Here is a 21,214-nt window from a genome sequence, read left to right as displayed (position 1 = left end):
CATAGCCAAATGTCAAAATTATCCTGAACACTTATTACTACATTAGCTTCTATTCCAATAGGTAAAGTTGTTTATCAACAGTTCAGGATATAAATAACAGTGCATTCTACTGAGACCACAAAATAGCCAATTGTTTTGCCCAGGGAATTGTGTCATGTCATCACCATAGGTTTTTATTTACTTGGCAATACAGTACAGAGAGAACAAATTGTTCCTGTGTCTGAGATGAGACAGGACCCTGGCTACCAGGAAAGGGACAATGTGCAGCATATCTGTTTAGCATGATAGAGGCTCCCTTGTAATTACAAAGAGTTCATGTCAACTTCACGGAAAGAGAACCATCAAGAAGAGAAAATCCCCAAGACTCTCTGTCTGACAACAGGAAGCTTACCTACTGGTTCACCTTCTTCCAGCCTCTTGCTAGAGCACTCCTCTCCTGCTTTCCTGGTTTGAAGGTCCCAGGAGACTGTGGGTCTCCATGGTACATCAAGCCTCCCTTTTGTTTCAAGATGTCTTCAGAAAGAATAAGTATCTTGATTAGGAACTTGACACTTATACAAAACATTATGCCCTTAGGAACTTCCATTGCACTCTACATTTAGCTACAGATAAACCACCACCTAGAAATAAGTATCAAACCAGAGGAAAATCGGAGGTTCTAAAGTTCTAGAGAGATGGATACCTGTGTCAATGGAAGCACTTTGTGGCAAAATAGCATTTGGTTGGTGTGACTGTCCTAGCTGTGATTAGATAACAGAACAATTGAGATAGTTAGTATGTAATCTTTCAGGAGGTTCTCTGGTAAGTAAAGATGAGAATAGGTTTAAAGATAGTCTTTTTATCTTGTTCATTGCATGGTAAATCCATAGTTGAATATATGGCTCTTGCTCTTCATGCGATGTAAGAAAACATTCAATAATACAGGTAAAGTCATGAATTGGCTGCAGAGTTGATGGATGGACAGATTCACCACCTTAGCACTAAATTGGAACAGTTAGTAACAAAGTTGAGTAGGCTTCATAAACTTTCTAGAATAGAAATTGAGGCTGAGAACCAAACTATTAAAGTTTACGAACCAAATGAATGAGTTAATTAGTGAGCTATTTCTTCCTGTTGTCACAGATCATCTGTGCCTTCTAATCTTCCTCCTAAAAAGATCTCAGCTGCTCATTGGACCCTTTTAGAGAGAGGCAGTGTAGTACAGTGGTTAAGAACACAAACTCTAGAGGAAGCCTGCCTGGGTTTAAGCCCTGATTCCATACTAGGTGCGTAAACTTAAACAAGTTTCTCAAACTCTTTAAGCCTTAATTTCCTCATCGTTAAAGAAGAGAAGATATCAGCATCTACCTAATAAAATCGTTTTGAGTCTTAAGTGAGTTACTATTCATGAAGTGCTTAGAAAACATACAACACATACAATAAAAATATTCACTGAATAGTCAATGACAGTAATAAATCCAAAAATACTGTTTCTTTGACTTTATTATGTAGGCTTCTTCTTTTTCTCTATCATTTCAATTAGTTTATCATCATAACAATCAATACTATTATTATTATTCCCAAATGATCTTGACCAGCTAATTGTCTCATAATCTGTTAGTCTCATCTATATCTGTGAGAATTCAGTATCGTTACTTGGAGATGCTATAGGATCTCAAGTCTAATTTCAGGCTTTTCCCAAGATACCCTCATAATAGACAAAGCAATTCAAAGTAATGAAACAAAATAATTCAAAATAATGAAACCATTTTATCTACTAATAATCTATAGAGGCATTATGTAAGTTATATCTCAGTTTTTAAAAATAATCTACATACACAAAAGAGCACTGCCCTTCAAATAGCCACCTAGAAAATTCTATACTTACTCTGATGATGCTGGCATTGTTCAGAAAATGTGGAACACTCACAGACCTATAAAACATTGGAGCTGGAAAAGTAAATATGGTTATTTTAGAGACATATATTTGAATTTAGCAAAATATATGTGTAACAGGTATGACTTTAATCCACAAATTCAGGGTTACAAGAAATAGTGTGTTGCCTTATTTTCTTTTAATCATCTGAAATCTGACTTTGAGCCCCATTCTGCCAGGCTGCTAAGAAGTGCCATTCCATCCACTATTTGGGTTCTCAGTTCCCTAGTTGTGCCAAGATCCTGTGACCATTCAGTGCTGAAGCATGAGACAGTTCCTCAGTCATCTTCCCAGACTGCTTAAGAAGTCCATTGTCCGAATAGATTGTGGTCCCCTCAGATTCAGCATCTCACCTCTTCCATGCACAGTTTGAGCACCGGCATCAGAGGCAAGGCTAGGAGTCCCTGAGCCTGGGACCCAGGTTTCTAATAAGCACGAGTCCCAGTGACTTCTGTCCCCTTCCCAGTCTCTAGTATCTTTTTGCTCTCATTCTGTCTATTCTTCTCTTTCTTACTCCTCCAGGACATAAATTAAACTCCGCAGAGGTCATACTCTATCAAAACCAAAAAAGATTTATTGACTTATCAAAATTTGTATTTATAGCCTACAATATATATCTGAAGCAAGGAATTTCTAAAAGGACCTGGCTATGCACCAGGATTGGAGGAGCAGAAATAAATACATGGCAAAATACAAGTTAATACTTCCAAAAATTATCCTACCACACATTTAAAACCCAATTTAATGGCTTTTCTTACTTGAAAGGCTTGGCTCTGAATGATTTTGACTATTTCAAAAAGTAAAATCTACTCTCAATTCATTCCATCTTTTACAGACACTCAGAAGACTCTGCAACCCTGAGGTTGAACCAGCAGGATTCATTCTTAAAATACAAAAAATAGTATTGACTTGGAAATATGAAAACACACTTTTTATTTTACAAGTGCTATAGTGACTGTCTTAGTTCGGGCTCAGAACTCAGCCATGCTGGTCCCTGATCTTGGACTTCCAGCCCCCAGTACTGTGAGAAATAAACTTTCCTTCTCTAAAAGCCACTCAGTCTATGGTTTTGTTCTAACAGCCTGAATGAAGACAATCTGGTTTCTAATGGGACATTGCAAAAATTTATTAGTTCCGAAACAGAATTTCTGTGGAAGTTGATTTTGATAGAATGTGTCTGCCACCTACTGTAATTTTTGTGAATGACCAGCCAGCAAGGTTCTTTTACCTAAAAAAAAAAAAATAAACCTCATTAGCACTGTTCGAAAAACTAAGAGAAGTGCTGCAAAGAATATTGCCAGAGGTTTGTTTTGTTTGTTTGTTTTTTAATTGAAGTACAGTCAGTTACAACGTGTTGATTTCTGGTGAATGACCCAGTCATGCATATACGTACATACATTAATTTTCATCGCCAGAGTTTGAGATGACCCAAGAGTTATACCTCTCTTCTACCTTATGATCAGTAATGACAGAGGCAGTAAATAAGGTGGTTGGAGGCCAAACATCACTTTTGTTGTTCATAAGCTGATGTCGGCACGTGCTGTATGAGAGCTACATGCTTCCAATGCTGAATCCCAAATTAGACCCACTGCTAAGGCTTCAAGCCGTGCTGAACCATCACAGATCTTCCCCAGTGGGAGCCTGTCCCTAAAAATCTTAGCACCTGGAGGAGCAGAGAAGACTGAATGGTGCCTGAGGGCAGAAAGGAGAGAAAAGACTGTCCACCTTCCCCCTCCACAGTCACCCATCAGATGTGGTGCATCCCTGACCCCGCAGTGCTGGGTGAACATGGTCCATCCACAAGGAGGGAGATGCCAGGAAGCAGGAAAGACTGGCCTTCCAACTCCATCCTACTATACCCCTGCCTTTAAAAAGTCAGGACATGGTAAATCGATCAGAATGAATACATTACGTAAGCAGTAAAAGCAAGAAAGCCAAAGAACTGAATAAAATGAAATCTAAAAAATTTTTTACCAATTCAGACAACCAATACATAATAGAATGTTAAATTATTTGTTATGAGAATTAAATTAGCCAACATATATAAAGCACTTAGCACATGCCTGTTTCTACCCTTACCCGCCCTGTGGAGTGAATCTTTTAAAGAAGAGAATAAACCATGTCTCTTCTCCACTCAAAAGCCTCCGTTGGCCTCCAATTCTGCTCAGAGTAAAACCTGAAACTATAAAATGCCCCACGAGGTCCTGTGCAGTCTGGCCTCTCTGAATCCCCCCACCGCATCCCCCATCACCCCACCCCTCCTCCATCCTCCAGCAGGCCAGGCAGGCCCCTCCTCAGATCTCTCCCCTCTGTCTGGAAAGCTCTTCTCCCAGGTAGTTGCATCATTCACTCCCTCTCCTCAAATGTCACCATCTCAGTGGGTCTTGGCTGGTTTCAACCCCAATCGCACCACCCCAACCTGCTCTGCACTCTGTCCCCCATCCTTATGTCAGTTTTCTCTAGCACTTAAGAGCCATCTGACACTGTAAGTTTTTTTTATGGGGTTTTTGTTTGTCTCTTCTGTGGCGTGTGTGTGCTCACACACACACACACTTTTGTTTTTTCTTTTTAAATGACTTCATTAATTTCATGTTACAAAAAGAACATTTTTTCCTGCAACTGAGTGAAATTTCCCTGTTGGACAGAATATTTTACACTGTGACAAACAATATTCCATTAGAAACTAGTAAATGGAGACACTAAAAGGTTTACCAAAAAAAAAAAAAAGGAAATCACAAAACTACAAGCTTGTAGAGCAGAGGTCATATTATTAACCTCAGGGAAAACCTTAGGATTCAAGTTGGAAGGCAAAAGTCATAAAGGTCGTCAGGTTTAGGAACCTGGAAGCACACATTTGCTGCTTCCTGGTCTTTCCCTCCTGCCACCACCTGCTCTAGGTACTTGTCTGCATCGTCTCCCACTTCATCATGGTCAGTATGCCAGTTGGGAATGGCGTATCGAAAATTAGGGACATGTCACCTAACCCCATTGCAGCCGGACAGTTCCTCCAGGCTTCTGGCTTTCATCCTCTCCCAGATGGTGTGATTCCTTTCCATGCTGCACAGGGGCCGAGTCCTCTCCTTCGTTCTCCTGCTGGGCATTTTCCATGTTGAGATTTTCAACTGCTTCTTCCTCTTGAACACCATTGCTCCTGGACCTATCCTTGCTCTTTCCTCCTCCTCCCAGGAGTGCGTTACCCGGACACTTAGACCCGCACACCTACTCTTTGGGGCACCACACATGCCCTCAGGGCCACCAGGAGCAGGGACCAAGAAGGGAGTGAGCGACGGCCAGGTGTACACACACACACACACACACACACACACACTTTTAATTGAAGCTCCTGGAGAATAGAGATTGGTCTATTTTGTTCATGGCTGTCTCCCCAGACTCTAGATCACACAGCAGAGCACAGAGTCAATGCTCGATAAATGTTTGAGTGACTGAAATAATAAATGGACGTCTTGCCCAGTTTTCTAAATGTATGGTCTGCAGCCTGTTTCTAAGTCACCTGGTATGCTTATGGAAAAGTGTAGATTCTGAGGCCCACCCCAGACTTCCTGAATTAAAAATATCTCATATTGGGTCAGGAAATTTTCGTCTACCTGTTGGCACACAAAAGTCTGAAAACAGCTGATCCCGCCCAGTCAAGTTGTTGCACAGGAAGGGTGTGATGGCCAAGGCCACAGAGCTAGTTTGCAGAAAACAAGGACTACAACCACCATTCTCTGTTCTTTCCATTGCAAATTATTTTCATTTGAATCATCTAAAATGGTATCAAGATCTCAGGAAGAGCTTGGAAAATGACACTAGTCTTTGGGGCTCCTACAAGGAGGCCATGCAACACTGATTAAGACATTTATTTCTGACCAATAATTATTTTAAAAAGTAACCCAAAAAAAAGTATTTCTAAAGATTATATATAATTTTCAGGAAAATATAAGTTTTAATAATAAATTTTTTTCTTACCCTTTTCCCCCAAAATTTCCACTACTACGTTTCCCTGCTGCACGAAAGAGTAATAATTGATTTAATTGATTTGTATTAAGTGGCACTAGGGGCTGTGTTCTAGAGCAGCAGTAACAAAAGAGACAAAGTCCCTACCCTCATGAAGCAGCCTTCAGGGAAGCAGTTGGGAAAACAGTCAATAAAAGCAAAGATAAGTATATAATTCAGAGAGTCATTAGTGCTATAAAAAGGCTATTGAGATGGAAGGCAACAGGAGCAGGATGGGAAGGGACGAAGGGTGCTGCTTTATATCAGGGGTTCAGGAAGACCTCTCAGAGGGAATGGTATCTGAACAGAAACCTGGATGAGGGAAGGAAGGAAGCCAGAGTAAGTCAGTGTCCTGAGTCAGAAGCAGCAGACTGAAAATGAAGATTCATCCTCAGGCGATTTATTAAGAAAATGCTCCCCAAGTGTTGGTGAGGATATGAAGAAAAGAGAACCCTTGTGCACTATTGGTAGAAATGTAAATTGGTGCAACCACTATAAAAAAAAAAAAATTACAGAGATTCTTCAAAAAATTTAAAGTAGAACCATCATATGATCCAGCAATTCCACCTCTGGGTATTTATCTGAAGGAAATGAAATCACTGTCTTGAAAAGATATCTGCACCACATGTTCACAGCAGCATTATTTACAGTAGCCAACACATAGAAACAACTCAAGTGTCCATCAGCAGATGAATGGATAAAGAAAATGTGGTATGGATGTAAACAATGGAATTTTATGAAGCCATAAAAAAGAAGGAGGTTTTGCCATTTGCAACAACATGGATGGACCCTGAGGGCATTATGCTAAGTAAAATAAGTCAGACTTGGAAAGATAATACTGTATGATCCCTCTTGTATGTGGAGTCTAAAAAAAAATCATAGATACAAAGAACAGATTGGGCAGGGGAGGAGCTGGAAAATGAATGAAGGTGGTCAATCGCTACAAACTTCCAGTTATAAGATAAGTAAGTCCTGGGGTTGTGAAGTACAACATGGTAACTATAGTTAACAATACCATATTTTATATTTTAAAGTTGCTAAGAGTAGATCTTAAAAGATCTCATCACACACACACAAAAAAGTGTAACTATGTGAGGTGAAGGATGTTAACTAGACTTACTGAGGTGACCATTTCCATATACAAACATCAAATAATTCATTATGTTACACACCTGAAACTAATATAATGTTATATGTCAATTATACCTCAGTTTAAAAATACAATTAAAAAATCATTATGTTGTATATCTAAAACTAATACAGTGTTATATATCAATTATATCTTTATTAAAAATTAAATTTAAAAATGGCTGATGAGAGCACTATTTCTTGAGTTTTTGCCAAGGAAGGAAGGAAGGAAGGAAGGAAGGAAGGAAGAAAGAAAGAAAATGCTCCCAAGAGAAACTAGTAAGAGAGTTGGGGAAGCAGAAAAGGGAGGGAAGAAAGACAGGAAAGGGTGCAATCTCACACAAAGTCTGGGCCTCCGCCAGATCCTGCAGGGGACTTTTGGAATGTGGATTATTGCTCAGGATTTAGAGTTTATCTCAACTGGAGTCAGAGGAGCTGAGCTTTCATACTTCTGCAGCAGTTAAGGACGGGGAGGGTTGGTACAGGAGGAATGTAAACTCCCGGTCACTTCCTTTGGTCTTTGCCTGAGCAAGGCAGCTCTAATGCTGATTTCATTTCCTTTGGCTGCATACCCAGAAGTTACACTAAGTGAAATCAGCCAGACACAGAAAGGCAGATACTGTATGATCTCACTAATATGTGGAATCTAAAAAAGTTGAACTCATAGAACCAGAGAATAGAACAGTGGTTGCCAGGGATTGGAGGCTGGGGAAGACAGGGAGATATTGGTCAAAGGGTACAATCTTTCAAAAATGAGTAAGTTCTAGGGATATCATCTATATCATCATGACTATAGTTAATAGTACTGTATTGTGTGCTTGCAGTTGCTAAGAAAGTAGATCGTGTCTTCTAACTACAAAAAAAAAAGCTAACATTGTGAGGTGATGGATGTGCTAATTAACTTGATTATGGTAATCATTTCACACTGTATATGTTTATCAAATCATCATGTTGCATTTCCTAAATATGTAGAATTTTAATTTGTCAATTATACCTCAATAAGGCTGGTAAAAAGCAATCTAATAGCCCAAGAACAGTCCACCTTAGAGAGTTGCAGATCTCAGCCATTAAAAAAGGCACAGAAATGTTTTACCAAGGGGTCTTGGCAGAGCACTGACAGGGTCCACTATGGTGTGTTCAGGAACTGAAAGGCTAGGAAGGGGAGAAATGTGATAGAACTGTGATACTGGTTTCAGAACACAATTCTATTTTTTCATTAAATAAATATTTATTGAGGACTTATGATGAGCCAAATGTTACACCAGTGATACAGAAAAAAATGTGGGGCGAGAGGATGGCCATGTCCCAGGTCTCTGTTGAGTCACTGGGAAGCACCTCACCAAGTGTGGGTCCTTGGCTTCATGCAGGAAAGAATTCAACAGCAAGCCACAGTTGAGTAAAGGTATATTTATTCAGAGAGATACATCTCCACAGACAGAGTGAAGGCTGTTTCAGAAGGCAAGAGAAAGGCCATGAGGGTTGGGTCCTCAGCTTAAAGTAAAAGTAGATACACACTCCATAGGCAAAGTGTGGGCCATCTCATTCAGAACGGAGGGCAGCCACAAGGTGTGGGGTTGTTACTTTATGGACTCGGTTATTTCATATGCTAACAAGTGGGAGGATTATTCCAACTACTTTGGGGAAGGGACTGGGATTCCCAAGAACTGGGCTACCGCCTACTGTTTGACCATTTATGGTCTGCCTCAGAACTCCCATGGCACCTGTGGGAGTGCCATTTACCATGCTAACATATTACAATGAGTGTATAATGAAGCAAAGGTCTACTAGAAGTCAAATCTCCCGCCATCTTGGGCCTCAAGGCCTCCTGGGGGTTGAAGAGTTGAATCTTCTGCCATCTTGGTGTTAACTGCTGTGTCATTTCTTAAATGGCTGTGCCCTGCCCCCTTCCTTCTTGTGTCACCAGCCCTAAGGACACAGTGATGGACAATGGAAACACAGTTATCCTTTAGCACTTATAATCTGACCATGAATAGAAACATTACATTAATGTGAAGTACCACAGGACACGGGGTAGGACAACATAAACCAGTGTGGGATTCAGAGAAGGCCCCCCTGAATGTTGTGGGACACAACGGGGGCCCATTGGTGGCATGGTGATGTGTCGGTTAGTAAAAGAATTTACCAGAGCTAAATTATGACAATAGAAAAGGAGTTTATTAAGGGTACACTCCATAGGCAACAGTGGGCCACACATAATGCTCTTGAGATCCATCCAAGTTGTTGTGTGTTTCAATATTTCATTCCTATTTATTGCTGATTAGTATTCCATGCAATAGATGTACTATAGTTTATCAAACCATTCACCTGTTGAAGGGCATTTTAGTTGTTTCCGAGTTTTGGTTATTACAAATAAAGCTGCTATGAACATTCACATACATGTGTTTGTGTAGACATAAATTTTCACTTCTCTGGGATAAATGCCTAGCAGTGTGACTGCTGATGGGGTTGTATGTTTGGTTTTATAAGAAACTGCATAACTAGGGCTGTCCGTTTCACATTTGCACAAGCACTGCACGGGGAATCCGGTTGCTCCACATCCTCACTAGCATTTGGTCTTGTCACTATTTTTTATTTTAGCTGCTCTAATGGGTGTGTGATTGTATCTCATTTTAGTCTTAATTTGCATTTCTCTGACTAGTGATGTTGAACATCTTTTCTGTCATTGGTTTTTAATCTTTCTTCAAAGACTTCTTCCTCCTGAACCAGAATAACTGACTGAGACCACATATTCATGTTCAGGCTTTGTCCTAATTAATATCCTTTACTCTCCTCAGGAGGGTGGTTATTTTTTGTAAAAGTCTTTGTGTCCCGCTGTGCTCTAGAATTGCCTGGGGTGAACACTAATAAGGCTCTTCATGACAAATTGTTTCCTGAATAGAAGCGCTGTGTTTGGAGCCACTGCCTCCAGGTGACAAAAAAAAAAATGTTACAATAAAGGAGTACATTTGTTTGTACATGTTCTGAATACATTATCTCTAGATCTTTTTGGCTCTGTAACTGGATTTCATAGTTCATTTTATACCTTAGGGCACAGATTGGCCTCAGTCAGAAGATCTGTAATGTAATACTTAGGAGTTAGTCTCTAGAATCAGACCAGCATAGATTTTAATTCCTGGTTTTGTCACTTCTGAGCTTTGTGACCTTGGACAAGTTATTTAAACTCTCTAAGCATTCATTTTCTCATATAGAAGATGAGGATAATAATGGCAGTTACCTTATAGGATTTTTGCAAAGATTATCTGTATGTTTGAGTTATTTATGGTTGCATTACATGTCATTCCAAAGCTTAGTGGCTTCCAATAAGAATTATTTATTATTTGTTTCATGATTCTGTGGTTGACTGATGCTATAGGCTGAATGTTTGTGTTCCTCCAAAAATTCATATGTTGAAGCCCTAACCTTCAATGTGCTGGTATTAGAAGGTGAGGCCTTTTGGAGGTCATGAGGGTAGAGCCTTCATGAATGGGAATGTGCCCTCAGAGCTGCCTGGTGAGGACACCAGGTGAGGACACAGTGCAAAGATGGCTGTCTATCCAGGAAACAGGCTCTCACCAGATACCAAATCTGCCAGGGACTTGATCTTGGATTTCCCAGTCTCCAGAACTGTTCTGTCTCTTTAGTCATTATTTTTTATAACACATTTTTGTTTTTTAAAATGTCCAGGCCAAGCATCTTGATTTGTTTATTTCTTCATGCTGTCATATCACTTGTTTTTCTGTCTCCTGTATTTCCTGTATACATGATTGGAGGTTTAGAGGCTTGATTATATTCAATTTAAACAGTTTTGGCAAGAATATAGCATAGTTAATACTGTGTATTTGATATGACATCCCCTAAGGAAACAACAATGTCAGGTCATTTCACTGTTGGCGAGGGTTAAGGCAGTGAATACCAGATCACTCCATCGAATGCACATATTTTCACCTTTGCAATCGGTAACTGATCTGTGTGGTTTTAGACCAGATAGCTGTTGCTGCATAACAAGTCATCTCAAAATTGTGTGGCATTTAAAACAACGATTTATTTAGCTTATGATTCTGGGTGTTCACCATTTGAGCTCAGAGGGCAGTTCTCTTGGTTTCAGCTGGACTTCCTCATGCATCTCTGGTCAGCTGGGTGTTGATGCACTGTTCCTTTGGCACCTCAGACCTCCTTGGCAAGCTAGCCTGGGTTTATTTTCATAACATTGGTCAAGTTCTAAGGGAACAAGTGGAAGTGAGTGAGGCCCAGTGGACTGACATACTGTCACTTCTTCCACATTCTATAGGTCAAAATAAATCACAAGGACAGTTGAAATTCATGGCATAGGGAAACATACTCCATCTATTCATGGGGGAGCATCAAAGCCACGTTACAAGAGACATGGCTACAGGAGAAGAGTTGGGACCATTCCTTACAATCAGTTTACCAAGAACATCATGTTTCCTACCAGTCTCTCCTAATGATTTTAATATCCTTTGATGATTTCTTCCTGAATCAATTATCACATTGTGGTGACAAAGGGTGATTTCTTTTTTTTAATGACATTTTAGTTATTTTTTTTAATGGAGGTACTGGGGATTGAACCCAGGACCTTATGCATGTTAAGCAAGTGCTCTACCACTGAGCTATACCTGCCCTCCCCTCCCCCACTGAGTGATTTCTTAATTCAATAATTTCTTCTATATTTTTCTCGCTAGCATTCATCCATAAAAAGAGCCTTCCTTTAATCTCATTTTCCCTCATTTTTTGAGCATATTATAGGCAACATTTTCATAATTATACAAGAAACACACACTGATATAAATTCAAACAATACAGAAATATGCAAAGTAGGAGGTGAAATCTTTCTGCAGTCTTACTCTCTAGAGGGACTCTTACAATTTTGTAAATATTCTCTCATATATATAAAAATACATATATGAAATAAAAATGAGATCTTACTTTACATAACAGATTTCAGATGTTTTTGAAATATCAAAATAAGCATCTTAAACTAATAAAAATATTAATATTTAAAAGCAAAATAAAGTGGCAAAACACTTTTCTCGAAAACTTGTTCTTCCTCTTACACTCCTAGTTTTCCTTAGAAATATGTGTTGTAAATCTAGCATTACCGATCACCACTTCCACATCTAATTAACCACAAAGTCCGCTTTAAACCCTGTCATTGTCCTTGGATCACAGTATATCATCCTCAACTTGGCCCACTAGCTACTCATCAGACCACTCACACCTGTTAGCCCCAACGTCACCTCTTGCCACTCACTCTTTCTGCCTCAGTCATGCCAGATTTCCTTCAGTTCCTTGAACACTCTTCATGCCTTCTGGATTTGAACATGTGAGTCCATCTCTTGAAACACTCCCTCCTTACCTTCCCCCAGCCCAGCCAATGCCTGCTCTCACCTTCAGTCTAGATATTGCTCCCTCAGTGTTGTGGGACACAACGGGGCAGCCGGTCGGTGAGCCAGTGACACGTGGGTTGGTAAAATAATTTACCAGAGATAAGCCATCTTTAAATTTCTTCTATTTTTACTGGGTTTAGCTATTGATCTTGGTATCCACCTACTTTTATGTTGTATTCCTCTCTTACTAAAAACAGTTGCCTCTTTGAGGTCCAAGATCCATGAACTTATGAGTGAATACACCCTTCCTACTAAGATTGCTGCCATGAACCAGGCCAGTATCCTGGTGAGGCAGTCCTTGGATGCCACTGGGATCTCTTTCCACTCCCACCTTTAAGGCTGCCAGGGCCACATAACCCCGGACAGATTGGCACAATAGGCAGGGACGATGCAATGCCCACAGTCCAGCAGGAAGTAGATACAGAAGATGAGACCTTCGCCCCTGTTACAAAGATTTGTCTTTGCCAATCTGTTAGGGGGGAATGTTGGGCCAACCGATGTCCTTCAAAGTCCAACAACCCCCATTCTTGGGGTCTCAGGTGTCTATCAGTGATCCCTCAACAGATAAAGTACATTCTTTACTGGGTGTGTTTGCCCTAACAAACTAATAGCCCTAGGTAATGCCTAATCTCACAATAGCTCAGGCTTATCAAAGTCATAAACCCCACCACCCTTCACAGGCCCTAAACTTCCTACCTCACCTACAACCAATCAGAGCCTGTGCACAAACCTAGGGCACCTTGTGACTCTACCTTATAAAAGACCCCAACAACCGCCCCTTGGTGCTCACACAAGCACTTAGGCTAAGTAGAAAAATGCCAGTCTGAAAAGGTTTGTTTCTTTTTTAAAAGTCACATGCTGTATAATTCCACTTATGTAACATTCTCAGTATCCCAAATTGCAGTGATGGAGAACAGATTAGTTAGTGGTTGCCAGGGACGAAGGGTGATGGGGAGGAGAGGGACAGGTGTGACTACAAAGAAGTAATACAATGGAGACCTTTGTGATGACAGAATGGTTCTGCATCTAGGTTGTGATGATGGTTAGCTGAATATACATACAAGATAGAATGGTACAGAGCTGTATATGCACATTCTATAATTCCTTTTTTTTTTAAGCAGGGGGAGGTAATTAAGTTTATTTATTTTCAGAGCAGGTACTGGGGATTGAACCCGGGACCTCCTGCATGCTAGGTAAGCACTCTACCGCTTGAGCTATACGCTCTCCCTTGTATATACACTTTTAAACAATGCCAGTTTCCTAGTTTTGATATTGTACTTGTTATATAATGACCATTGAGAGAAACTGGGAGAATGGTACATGGATCTCTCTGGACTATATTGGAAATTTCCTGTGAATATATAATTGTTTAAAAATAGAAATGTTTTTAAAATTATGGTTTAAAATATACCTCAATAAAATTGATTTTAAAACTAATGAGAGGAAATCAAATAAATTAATCTTACTGAATATAGTGTCTTGTTTCTCCTTACTTACATTTTCCCTGGTCCTGATTCTCTGATTTTTTTTTAATTGAAGTATAGTTGATTTACAGTATTTATTAGTTTCAGGTGTACAAAATAGTGATTCAATATTTAATAGATTATATTCCATTTAAAGCTACTATAAAATAATGGCTATATTTCCCTGTGCTGTGTAATATATCCTTGTTGCTTATTTATTTTATACATAGTTGTTTGTATCTCTTAATCCCATACCCCTATTTTGCTCTTCTTTTTCCTCCCCATTGGTAATCACTAGTTTGCTCTCTATATCTGTGAGTCTGTTTTTGTTTTGTTATATACATTTGTTTTTTTTTAGATTCCACATATAAGTGGTAACATAGAATATTTGTCTTTCTCTGTCTGACTTATTTTGCTAAGCATAATATTCTCTAAGTCCATCCATATTAATGCAAAAGGCAGGATTTCATTCTTTTTATGGCTGAGTAATATTCCATTCCACATTTTCTTCATCCATTCATCTTTTGATGGGCAGTTAGGTTGCTTCCATATTTCGGCTGTTGTAAATAATGCTGCTATAAACAATGGGGTGCATGTGTCTTTTAGAATTAGTGTTTTCACTTTCTTCAGATGTATACCTAGCAGTGGAATTGCTCAATCATATGGTAGTTCTATTTTTGAAAAACCACCATACTGTTTTCCATAGTGGCTGCACCAATGTACAATCCCACCAACAGTGTATTAGAGTTTCCTTTACTCCACATCCTTGCCAAAATCTGTTATTTGTAGACTTTTAGACGATAGCCATTTTGATAGGTGTAAGTGATATCTCATAGTGGTTTTGATTTACATTTCTCTGATGATTAACAATGTTGAGAATTTTTTTTCATATGCCTATTGGCCATCTGTATACTTTTTTAGAAAAGTTACTATTTCTAAAAGTTACTATTACTACTAGATACTATTCAGATCTTCTGCTCACGTATTACTTGGGTTCTTTATATTTTTATATTGAGTTATATGAGCTGTTTATAAACTTTGGATATTAATCCTTTATAGGTCATATATTTTGCAAATATTTTCTCCCATTCAGTAGGTTGTCTTTTCATTTTGTCCAAGGTTTCCTTTACCTTGCAAAAACTTTCAGTTATAATTAGGTCCCATTTGTTTATTTTCGCTTTTTTTTTTTTTTTTTTTTTTTGCCTTAGGAGACAGATTTTTAAGAAAACATTGCTGTGATTTATATCAAGGAGTGTTCTGCCTATGTTCTCTTCTAGGAGTATTATATTTTTAGGTCTTCTTTAGGTCTTTAATCCATGTTGAGTTTATTTTTGTACATGGTGTAAGGAAAGGTTCTAATCCCATTCTCTTACATGTAGCTGTCCAGTTTCCCAGCACCACTCTTTGTCATAGATTAATTGACCATAGTTGTGTGAGTTTATTTCTGGGCTCTCTTTTCTGTTCCATTGATCTGTGTGTCTGTTTTTGTGCCAGCATCACATCATGCAGTTTTGATTACCGTAGCTTCATAGTATGGGCTAAAACCAGGGAGCATGATTACTCCAGCTTTGATCTCTTTCTCAAGATTGCTTTGGCAATTGGCGGTGTCTGTGATTCTATACAAATTTTAGGATTATTTGTTCTGGTTCTGTGAAAAAATGTCATAGGTATTTTGATAGGAATTGCATTAAATCTGTAGATTGGTTTGGGTAGAATGGACAGTTTAACAATATGAATTCTTCCAATTCAAGAACACAGGGTATCTTTCCATTTCTTTGTATCATCAATTTCCTTCATCAGTGTTTTATAGTTTCCAGAGTGTAGGTCTTTCACTGCCTTGCTTAAGTTTATTCCTGGGTATTTTATTCTTTTTGATGCCATTTTTAATGGGATATATATATTTTTTTGCGTTCCCTTTCTGATAGTTCATTATTAGTGGATAGAAAAGCAACAGATTTCTGTATATTATCCTGTATCCTGCAACTGTACTGAATTTATTTGTTCTAGTAGCTGTTTGATGGAGACTTTATGGGTTTCTATATGTAGTATCATGTCATCTGCAAATAGTGATAATTTTGCTTCTTCCCTTCCAATTTGGATGCCGTTTATTTATTTTCTATGTCTGATTGCTGTGGCTAAAACTTCCAATGCTATATTAAATAGAAATGGCAAGAGTGGGCTTCCTTATCTTGTTACCAATTTTAGAGGAAAAGTTTTCAGCTTTTCACCATTGAATATGAGGTTAGCTGTGGGTTTGTCATAAATGGCCTTAGGTTATGTTGAGATATATTCCCTGTATACAAACTTTGATTAGAGTTTACAATCATGGATGTTGATATGTTAATATTGTCAAATGCATTTACTACATCTATTGAGATGTTGTGATTTTTATCCTTCCTTTTGTTAATGTGGTGTATCACACTGATTCTTTTTTTAATATTAAGTCGTCCTTGCATCCCTGGAATAATTCCCACTTGATCATGGTGTATGATCCTTTCTATATATTGTTGAATTCAATTTGCTAATATTTTGTTGAGGATTTTTTGCATCTATATTCATCAGAGATATTGACCTGAAAATTTCTTTTTTTTCTAGTGTCTTTGTCTGGTTTTGGTATCAAGGTAAAGGTGGTCTCATAGAATGAATTTGGGAGTGTTTGATTCTCTTCAATTTTTTTGAATAGTTTGAGGAGCATGGGTATTAGCTCTATCTTACATGTTTGGTAGAATTCCCCTGTGAAGCCATCTGATCCTGGACTTTTATTTGCTGGGAGATTTTTTTTTTATTACAAATTCAGTTTTGCTACTAGTGTTTGGTCTGCTCAGATTGTATGTTTCTTCCTAATTCAGTCATGAAAAGTTGTATGTTAATAGAAATTTGTCCATCTCTTCTAGGTTTTCCAATTTGTTGGGATATAACTTTTCATAGGATTCTCTTATGATATTTTTGTATCTCTGTGATATCAGTTGTAATTTCTCTTCTTGCATATCTTATTTTATTTGGGTCTTCTCTTTTTTTTCTAGGGTTTGGTTTTGGTTTGGGGTTTTTGGTTTGTGTTTTTTTTTTTGGTTTTGTTTTTTTGTTTTTTTGGTTTTTTTGGTCTCTATTTTATTTATTTTTCTCTCTGATCTTCATTCTTCTTTCTGCTGACTTTGGACTTTGTTCTTTTTTTTCTAGTTCCTTTAGATGGAATGTTTATTTGATGGTTGTTTATTTCAGATTTTTCTTGTTTCTTGAAGTAGGCCTGTATTGCTATAAATGTCTCTCCTAAAATTGTTTTTGCTGCATCCCACAGATTTTGGAGTATTGTGTTTCCATTTTCATTTGTCTCAAGATACTTTCTGATTTATTCCTAGATTTCTTCATTGACCTATTGGTTTTTTAGTGCATGCTGTTTAGACTCCATGGGCCTGTGCTTTTCCCATTTTTCTTACTGTAATTGATTTCAAGTTTCATTGAATATAGTTCCCTGTGCTATACAGTAGGTCTTTATTGTTTATCTGTTTTACATATAGTAGTGTTTATCTGTTAATCCCAAATTCCTAATTTATCCCTTCCCCCAGTCCATTGACATTTAAGGTAACTTTTGATAGGTATGTACTTACTGCCATTTCCTTACTTCTTTTCCAGTTGTTTTGTAGGTCTTCCCTGTTCTTTTCTTCTTCTTTCAGTTTCTTCTCTTGCAGTTTGATGATTTTCCTTAGTGGTATGTTTGTGTTCCTTTCTCTCTTATTTCTGTGTCTATCATAGGTTTTTGATTTGTGGTTACCATGGAGTTCATATATGTTGACCTGTATCTATTTGTTTTAAATGGGCAGTCCTTTAAGTTCAAACAGAATAAAGTTGGTATGTTCAGAGGCTCAGTTCTGTCATCAAAGAGCCAGATTCTTTGCCTCTCACCACTGTCCTATCCTAAGTCGTCACTGGTCCTAAGGGTTAAAGGTAGCTCAAGCAGTCATAGATGTCACACTCAGAAACCTTCAGAGAATAAAGAGAAAGTGTTCATTCATACGCATTCTCATGAAGTGTAAGGAAACCTCCCAGAAGCTCCTCAACAGACTTTCCTTTATGTCCATAGTCCAGGGTCACACATCCATTCCAAGTCAGTCACTGACCAGGTGAAAAGGATAACCCCAGATGGATTCCACCCAACCTGGCCACCCCTGCGGCAAATGGGTGTGTGGGGCAGCTAGATTCTTGAACAAAATCCAAGTTCTGTTAAGGAGGAAAAGGGAGAAAAGACCAGTATGTTCACTACAAATCCCAATCGAAGAGTTACTCTACAAAAAAGACAACATGTATAAAACCTCTGGCCCATCACTCTAGCACTGACAGAATAAATTATACTAGAGCATCTAAATTAGAAGGCAGAGAAGAAAAGGGCAAAAACAAAGAAACTACTTCTAATTGCAGGCACATGTGGAATATTTTAGGAAAAGTTAATGACGACATTTAAAATATTAAAAATTGCCACAAAGACTGATATTGTTCTGTAATCACTGATAAGAAATCAAGATAATGAAGTAACAACCTGACAAAAAGCATGAACATTGCAGGAGACATTAAAGATGAACAAAAGCTGGAAGAATAGAAATCTATACCAGATACACTAAGGGTTTTCATCAGTTCCACAGAAAGAATTGGAAATTAGTACCAAAACTTTCTCTGTATATAGATAATACATGGTTGTGTTTAATTTAATTACATAGTAATTTGCATATAATTATTATTATGGATTTGAGTCCTAAATTTAATAACTCATCATATGGTTATAGATGATTTATGCTAAAATATTAAAGGCACAAAAAGCAAATTATGTGTAATTATACATTTAATTAATTGCCTTAATTGAAAAAAATTATAAAAATATTGGAACTACTTTGGGAAACCAAGACATACAGAACCTGCCCTCCCTTAAATAGCAGGTAAAAGATATGGATGTACATAATAATCACATTGTACACCTCACACTTACATGAGTTATATGTCAGTAGTATCTCAGAAAGGCTAGAAATATATATATATTTTTTAATTTTAAAAAGAGCTATGGAATCTTCTCAAAATCCTTAAGAAATAAATCTTGACTAGGATATTCTTCCATTTCTCCAAGAATGCTGGCTGCTCGCTTAAGGATATAGGTAAGAATGTTAAGTAGGTCAAGAAGGGAGGGAAGGGGAGGTCTAGACAGAAGTAAAGTGACTTCTGGGTTTGCCTAGTCCCCCCTCCAATGAAAGATTAATGGTACTCAATGACGCGGTAGCTCACTGGTCTGCCATTGTGCTCATTACCCTCAGGAAATGGTGTTTGACAAGGATGCAGAAGAAGGAAAACAAGCTGAACTGAGGGCAGCTTCTTTCCGCAAGCAATGAGTCTCTCATCCCCTTTTTGTCATAGGTGTTATCTTTCTGATTGTGTTAACTGGCTGTGAATCTCAAAGTCTGCCCAGTTCCCTGATCTCACCATCGCCTGAAGACCCAGGGCTGACCAGTTATGAGTTTTCTAGGACAGTCTGGAGTTTGGGGATGAAGGGTATTACTTTGTCCTCTCACACAGTGGAGAGAGGGAGGGGAAGAAACAAAAACAGAGAAAGGGACTAGGAGGGGAACGAGGGCTGCGTCAAGGGTCATCCCAGCTTTCCAGGTTCGCACTGCCCTTCCCCAGCCAGTTTGTCGGGCCTGTGGTTAGTATATGGCCAGCGCCTGGTTGGTTGCCGGAACCTCGCGGACTCAAGCGGTCCTCACACAACGGAACAGGCGGCCCTGCCTAGCGCAGGTAGGACCACGCAGATGCGGAGAGGTGCGAGGCACAATGCGGCCGCCAGAGGGCGCGAGCGCCTCAAGTCCACGCGCGATGGCGTCGACCCCACCAGGAAGGAAAGGCGGTCGGCCTCCTAAGGCGGCTGGCACCCGGGAGCCCGCGGGGACAGCAGGGAACCCGCCTCGCCCGCGAGCTGCCGGCCTCCGCGCTCGGCGAACCCGCCCTTCCATTCTTATCCGCCCGAGGGCCCCACCCCTATCTGAGCTTGCAGGGTGACCTCGACGCCCGGGCGGGGTCGGAGGGCGTTCTCAGCAACTCGCCCACCTCGCGGCCCAAAACCCTCTCCGAGCCCGAGGCCTGCGGGGAGGCGGCGGCCAGGTGTTCAGAGAGGGACTTCTGGAGGGCCAGGCCCCGGAGCAGACCGCTCGTGCTCCGACGTCCTGCAGCCTTGTAACAATGGCCGGAGGGGCTGCGGACAGAGCGGCGGGCGTGGAGGAGCAGGGTCGCACGGGCGCTGGAAGCCCCGCCCCTCGGCCGGCTCCCTGACAACGTGGGCCGGGCCGCGCAGCCTGCTCCCGCCCCTCGGCGCCCGGCACCAGGCGGGGCCCGGGCCAGAGCGCCGCCGCCGCTGCAGCGCAGCCACTGCTCTGCGAAGAGGGGCCGGGGGCAGGGGCAGGGGCCGGGGCGCCCTCCCTCCCACCTTCTCCCGCCGCTATGAGCCAGGGAAGTCCGGGGGACTGGGCCCCCCTCGACCCCACCCCCGGGCCCCCAGCGCCCCCCAACCCCTTCGTGCATGAGTTACATCTCTCCCGCCTCCAGAGGGTTAAGGTAAGGTGTGGGCGGGGGGCGTCGGGAGGACTCGTGGGGATAGAAAAACGGAGGCCTTTTAGAACCATGGCAAAGACGGGGATGGAGATCCGGAAAGGAGGTGTTTGAGAGGCTAGCGGGGCGGGAGTCCGGAGGTGCGCACGTGGGGGCGGCGGGGGTGGGCGAGGAGTCCTGGAGAAGACGCAGGCTTGGGCGATAGACGAGATCCGAGGTGTGAGAATTGACTAGGTGAGGTTGAGGACTGCAGGGGACCCAGGGATAGGGGAGATGGAGGACACTGGAGACTGCGGATTGCATCCTGCGGAGGCCGATGGACTAGGATGGAGTTGGAGGCTACAGATAGCCGAGGGTGGGGGCTGGGGCGTGCTGAGTGCTTCTCGGAGGCTATGACTTGGAAGAGGTTTCTGGGCCCGGAGCCTGCACCCCGTGCCCTTCCAACAACCCCTCTTTCCACTCCCCCTCCTCCCGCACTGCAGCACCTCCTGGTGGAGGGGGGAGGGAGGTTGAGAAGAGGGTTGGCTACAGGAAGTGGAGGGCCCCGCTGGCCTCGAGGAGCCGGGGAGTGGTGTGAGAAGGGAGTGTCAAGGTTTCTGCTCCCATCACCTCCCCTGAGGCCGGCTCCTGGTGCTTGGTTTGTTTACCTGCACTCTCCCCAGGGTAGCGCTTGGAGTCACCCTTGCTCCTGGCAACCCCGACCCTGTGGAGCAGGGCCTAGCTCTTCT

At 40.7% G+C, this 21,214-nt stretch overlaps 1 protein-coding gene across 2 annotated transcripts in view; it reads left to right on the top strand.

Moving 5' to 3' along the window:
* The window catches only part of LPCAT4 (lysophosphatidylcholine acyltransferase 4), an 88,962-nt gene that overhangs the window by 61,096 nt on the left and 6,652 nt on the right, over positions 1 to 21,214 (top strand). The window contains exon 1 of one of the 2 annotated variants that reach the window (XM_031452770.2): positions 20,269 to 20,492. The exons of the other annotated variant lie outside the window; for it this stretch is intronic. Within the exon in view, the coding sequence (XP_031308630.2) occupies positions 20,379 to 20,492 (114 nt within the window). The 5' untranslated portion in view covers positions 20,269 to 20,378. Of the gene's footprint in view, positions 1 to 20,268; positions 20,493 to 21,214 lie in introns of those variants that run through there. 2 annotated transcript variants of the gene reach the window in all.

This window comes from Camelus dromedarius, chromosome 5, assembly GCF_036321535.1.
Source record: "Camelus dromedarius isolate mCamDro1 chromosome 5, mCamDro1.pat, whole genome shotgun sequence".
NCBI classification, from domain to species: Eukaryota; Metazoa; Chordata; class Mammalia; order Artiodactyla; family Camelidae; genus Camelus; species Camelus dromedarius.
The sequence above is the reverse complement of the archived record's forward strand: the minus strand, read 5'-3'. Positions and strand labels throughout refer to the sequence as shown.